The sequence below is a fragment of the Hydractinia symbiolongicarpus genome, chromosome 8, assembly GCF_029227915.1.
Source record: "Hydractinia symbiolongicarpus strain clone_291-10 chromosome 8, HSymV2.1, whole genome shotgun sequence".
In the NCBI taxonomy this organism is placed as follows: Eukaryota; Metazoa; Cnidaria; class Hydrozoa; order Anthoathecata; family Hydractiniidae; genus Hydractinia; species Hydractinia symbiolongicarpus.
The window spans coordinates 17,627,600-17,633,396 of NC_079882.1; the positions used below are offsets into that span (position 1 = coordinate 17,627,600).

The window sequence follows — 5,797 nt, forward strand, 5'->3', positions numbered from 1 at the left end:
TTTACTTATTTAGAGGGTAGTTTTTCTCTTTTTTAATAAGATAATTTCTCTCTAAAATAAAAATGAGTTTTAAGATTTATCCAAAGTTACCCACTGCTCCTGAGTATTCGAGTGAGCAAGACAAGTTTAACACAAGTATAGTGAATTCTCAACTTGAAGAGTTGATAAAATTAAAAAACAAATTCAACACCAAATATGAGAAATACAACAAAGTACTACACCGATTCACCGATTAATGCTTTTAAATGTCAGCTCAAGCGCTTTAACCATTAGCTCTGGTATTGGTTCAATAGCAACAGGCGCTACTCTTATTGAAATTCCCATTTCTGTCGGATTAGGTGGCGTGGCCCTAGCCGGCTCTATTTCCGCTAGCATTATTACAGCGTTGATTAAAAAATATCAAAAGAAACTCGACAAAGCTATGAAATTATATGATGTTGTAACATCTGCAATTGCTGTGTTTGAAACCACTATCTCACAAGCATTAAATGATGGAAAGATTACCCACAAAGAATTTCAAGCTTTGGGTGGTATATACTACGAAGCTCTGGAAAAGATGACCAGAACAGATAGAAAGATGGAGAGTGAAACACGCAGTCAGTTTGAGAAAAGTTTAATGGCGGAAATTCAAAATCTAAAAAAGACGTTAAATCCAGAACAAAGTTCGTAATATGTGCTTGTGTACCATTCATATATTTCATTTGCTATTTGAAAAATTAATAATTGAAAATGGTATAAAGAGATATAATCGCGTATATATAACCAAAAACAAACAATGGAATTTCCAACAGTTGAAACATTTGAACAAAACATCGAACAATTTGTTCCAATTATAAAGTGGAGAGAACTACCTGAAAACGTGATTTACCTTGTTAAATCTGTGAGTGTGATAGACACACCTGCGTCTAAACCTGGTTCTGGAACAGCTATGTATGCAGAGCTCCAAGACATAAAAGGAAATATATATAAGACGTGGTTGCCCTCAAAACTTTGCGTTGAATTAAAAGATTATAGTTGGGGCTCTAGGGAAGCCTTTGTCAGATCAAAAGGTCTCGAGCATTCTCAAAAGAATCATGAAAAACAGTTTTTTAATTATGACATTATGTGGCGCTAAACCCTGCAAGACAAAATCACAATCATCTTTACTAGAAACAAGTAAAGATACTTTTTATGTATCGCCCCTTTTTCACCAACCTTGCACATAATCAGGAGATAATTCTGTATCTTCAGGTATTAACATCAATTCTTCTTTTACAAAAGCTCGCCTAGGTCCATCTTGAACATAGTACATTACACGGTTACCTTGTTGCGCTATTACCTCACGCAATCTTTATGTGTTTTTTGACCATATTCTATCGGTTGCCGTCTCCGCCCATCATCATGCTCTTCACCCGGTTGTAGTAAATATCTATACAAGCCATTTTTAGGTAATTCTACTTCAGGTGGACAATTCTCTCGTTTAGTAAGAGGCACCTCTTTCATTTTAATAGCCTCTTTTGGTTTCATACCAATCATCTGCGTCTTTGTATCGTTTAATCTATCAATCAGTTTATACAAATGCTTAACCCATGTAGATGATACCTTTTCCGAATCATTCAGTTCTTGAGCATCTTGTATTTTGAATAAATTTTTGGCAAGTATTTTGTTCAACGCCTCAACAAAAGCTGTGTGGGTATGCTTATATTTTGTAGTCGCTCTTTTAATTTCAACCTTATGCTTATCCAACAATTTTGATACATCTGCTTTGAATTCTGAACCATTATCACATTGGAAAGTTTTCGGATAAGTTAATGGTCCAGCTTTGTAAATGTCTTCAATCATAGCAGCGACCTCTTTGGCTTTCTTAGTCTTCAAAGGTTGGCCTACACCTACTAGACCTGTGCCAGCGCCGAGACCCACTAGACCTGTGCCAGCGCCGGGACCTGTACCAGCGCCTAGACCGATGAGGAATGTAAAACCTGTCACAATTATTCCCAGCCAACAAGATATGGATTTGTTTGAGCAGCAAGAAATGGCTAAAACTAGACCTCAGGTAAAAAGTAAGTTGAATGAATGGAGAGAATGGTTAGTAAATCATGTACCGAAAGTTATAAGGGAGAAAACAACTAAAGCTTTCAGAACCATGAAGGATAAGGTTCTGGGTTTATTTAAAAAGGGCAGCGGAGAGAAAGAGGTGGAAGAGGCGGAAGGAGGAAAGGTGGAAGAGGAAAAACCTTATACTCCTATTGAGGAAGCGTTTGACGGTTCCTACAAAAGGTTCAAGATAAACTCCGATGGGAAGAAGAGCGTCAAAGTCTTTTTCAAAAGGGTTCAACCTATCGTTAAGAGGTTGATGAGGGGCGTGCTCAAGCAGAAAAAGTCGTTGAAGACTCAGGCGACCTTATGAGTGAAATGGGTAAAGGAGGAGGAAGGCAATAAAAAGATCTATGTCGATAAAGCGTTCAATAGCTATATGAAGATAATCCATAACAAGGATAACATTTCTGATGTTTTCGATCGGATGCGTAATAAGATAATCGAGCAGAAAACCCTGCGCTACCCGCCAGCGGGTTCACAATCGATAAAATCTTGCATATGCATGTGGACTTTTATAAGCTAAAATTAACGAGAGGTAGCTCTTATTTACCTGTACCTGTCAATTTCAGTGGGAAGCGATCTGTGATTAACCCTCATAACGAGGATGATGATGAATGTTTCAGATGGGCTATTATTGCTGCTCTCAATCATGATAAGATCGATAATCATCCTGAACGAATCTCAATTCTTAAGAAGCATGATAAGTATAACTGGGATGGTCTATCTTTCCCGATGGCGCTAAATAAAATAGATTTGTTTGAGAGAAGGAATCCTGATATCGCTGTGCATGTTTTAACAAAAGACAGGGTAGGAGGTGTCTATTTATGTCGTAAGTCGAAGCATCTTGATCGCAAAGAAACGGTTGTTTTGTTTTTACTGTGCGAGGGGGATAAGAGACATTATATCGCTGTTAAGAACTTGAGCGGTGTCCTGAGCAAGGCCAACTCGAAGCATGAACATAAAGAAAATTATTGCTTGAATTGTCTCTATGGTTTTTCAAGCGAACAAAAAAGGGATGAACACTTTGAGTATTGCAAGAATAACGATGCTGCTAAGATTCAACTCCCTAAAGAGGGTAGCACCGTTAATTTTAATAAGGGTCAGTATCAGCTCAAAGCCCCATTTATCATGTATGCCGATTTCGAAGCTTTCACAAAAGAGTTGCCTGAAGAAGAGAAAAAATGCGGATCATCCACTGAGAAAGTTGGTAAACATGTTCCCACAGGTTTCTGTTGTTATAGTAAATTTGCTCATGGTGAAGTTCCAGATCCTCTGACGCCTTACCGTGGTGAAGACTGTGTTTTACGCTTTGTGAATCATATAGTTTCTGAGGTGAAAAGGTTGTATAACATGTTTCCAAAAAGAAGGATGCAAGATCTCACTGATGAAGAGCTACAAGGGTATAGCTAGTAAATGTCATCTATGTTTGAATAATTTTAAGAAGGATAGCATCAAGGTTAGAGATCATTGTCATTTTACTGGTAAGTTTCGCGGAGCTGCTCATCGAGAATGTAATATCCGATACAAAGTGCCTAATTATATTCCAGTTGTCTTTCATAATCTTAGCGGGTATGATGCACATCTATTTATCAAAGAGCTTGCGAAGCAGCATGGAGAAAAAAATATGAGCGTCATCGCTGAAAATAAAGATAAATATATCTCTTTCTCGATGGATGTTAAGGTGGGTGAATACATTGACAAAAATGGAGAGCAAAAATGGCTAGCAGCTTGGATTCGTTGGTAAACAATCTATCTGATGATCAGTGTAAAAATCTTCGAAAATTCTTCAATGATGATGAGCAATTCAAAATAATGAGAAGAAAGGGTGTATACCCATATGAATATGTTAATTCATTCAATAGGTTTAATGAAACTAAGCTTCCGGTGAAAGATGATTTTTAAGCAAGTTGAACATGAGTGGTATCAGTGATGCTGATTATGCGCATGCTCAGAAGGTATGGAAAGACATAAAAGTTGAAAATATGGGTGTTTATCATGATATCTACCTCAAGACAGACGTTCTATTGCTTGCTGATGTTTTTGAGACTTTTGGGGAAACATGCTTGACAAACTATAAACTGGATCCTTCACATTTTTACACAGCTCCGGGATTAGCTTGGCAGGCCTGTTTGAAAAAGACAGAGGTTGAGCTAGACTTGTTGTCCGATATGGATATGTTCCTGTTTATGGAGCGGGGTATTAGGGGCGGTCTCTGTCAGGCTGTTTATAGACACGCCAAAGCTAATAACAAATATATGGGCGCTAGATATAAGGTGGATGAAGAGGACAGCTATCTCCAGTATCTTGATGCAAACAATCTGTATGGATGGGCTATGATTCAAAAATTACCAACAGGAATGTTCAAGTGGGTTGATGCTAGTAAATTTACCGCTAAACTCATTTCAAAGTTGGCTGCGGAAAATGGTGAAGAGGGTTACTTCCTTGAGGTTGATGTGATATATCCAAAAGATCTACATGATACTCATAACGATCTTCCTTTCATGCCCGAGAGGAAGGAGATTAATGGCGTCGAAAAGCTGACACCGTGTCTTTCAGACAGGAAGAACTATGTCATTCATATCCGTGCGCTTGATCAAGCGTTGAAGCATGGTCTTGTTCCTGAGAAGGTTCATAGAGTGCTTAGATTTAAGCAAAGAGCATGGTTAAAGTCGTACATAGATTTTAACACTGATTTGCGTATCAAATCAACAAATGAGGTCGAAAAGGACTTTTTCAAGCTGATGAACAATTCAGTCTTTGGTAAAACTATGGAGAATCAACGTAGGCACAAAGACATACGCTTGGCTACCAAGAAAGAACAATATGAGAAGCTGGTGATGAAGCCCAACTTCAAGGGTGCTATCTGTTTCTCAGAAACACTGATGGGTGTTGAAATGCAGAAAATCAAAGTCGTATTGAACAAGCCAATCTACCTAGGACCAGCGATCCTCCATCTATCGAAGTTGGTTATGTATGAGTTTCACTATGATTACATGAGACCAAAATATGGTGACAAACTAAAGCTCTGCTACATGGATACGGATTCATTCGTCTACCACATCAAAACCAACGACTTCTACAAAGATATCGCTGGTGATGCAGCATTGAGATTTGACACTTCAGGGTACGATAAGAGAGATGGCAGACCTCTACCATTAGGTTTGAATAAAAAGATCATTGGTCTGATGAAGGATGAGTTAGGTGGCAAGGTAATGACGGAGTTTGTCGCTCTAAGACCGAAGAATTATGCGTATAAACAGCTAGACGAAAAGAAGACAAGAAGTGCAAGGGAGTCAAGAAGTGTGTGGTGAAGAAGACCGTAGGTTTTGATGATTATAAGAGATGCCTGTTCGATGGTGAAAATGTTTACAGGGAACAGATGACCTTCCAATCGATTAAGCATGATATTTACACCATAAAAACAAATAAACTCGCTCTCAATGCAGATGATGACAAAATAATCATCGTTGATGGTATTTCTACATACGCTAGGGGCCATTATAGACACATAGAGGAATAGTATAGCATGGTATGGAGGGACACAGGGCTCGGGGGATATAGGGGAACGCTGGGGGATATAGGACAACACGGTGGGATTTTGAGGTTGGAATTTGGTGAGGATTTTTTTGCTATTTAGCGATTTAGCGAAATATCGTTAATTTAACGGACGTGCTCGCTGATTTTGACGTAATTGTCCTAACATCGGAAGTTTTTGAGATGA

General features: G+C 38.5%; 1 protein-coding gene across 1 annotated transcript; it reads left to right on the forward strand.

Annotated features, from left to right (window-relative positions):
• Positions 1 to 3,989: 3,989 nt before the first annotated feature.
• Positions 3,990 to 5,596, forward strand: LOC130653795 (uncharacterized). Its single transcript, XM_057456305.1, has 3 exons — positions 3,990 to 5,085; positions 5,161 to 5,376; positions 5,523 to 5,596. The coding sequence occupies exons 1-3, from the start codon at positions 3,990 to 3,992 to the stop codon at positions 5,594 to 5,596; spliced, it is 1,386 nt and encodes a 461-aa protein (XP_057312288.1).
• Positions 5,597 to 5,797: the final 201 nt, after the last annotated feature.

What these genes read in the sequence shown, in the direction of transcription:
- LOC130653795 (XM_057456305.1), top strand. Translation starts at nt 3,990, where the DNA reads ATGAGTGGTATCAGTGATGCTGATTATGCGCATGCTCAGAAGGTATGG. An exon ending in TTACATGAGACCAAAATATG is followed by an intron (nt 5,086 to 5,160) that starts GTGACAAACTAA and finishes ACTTCTACAAAG; the next exon opens with ATATCGCTGGTGATGCAGCA. An exon ending in AAGTGCAAGGGAGTCAAGAA is followed by an intron (nt 5,377 to 5,522) that starts GTGTGTGGTGAA and finishes CTCTCAATGCAG; the next exon opens with ATGATGACAAAATAATCATC.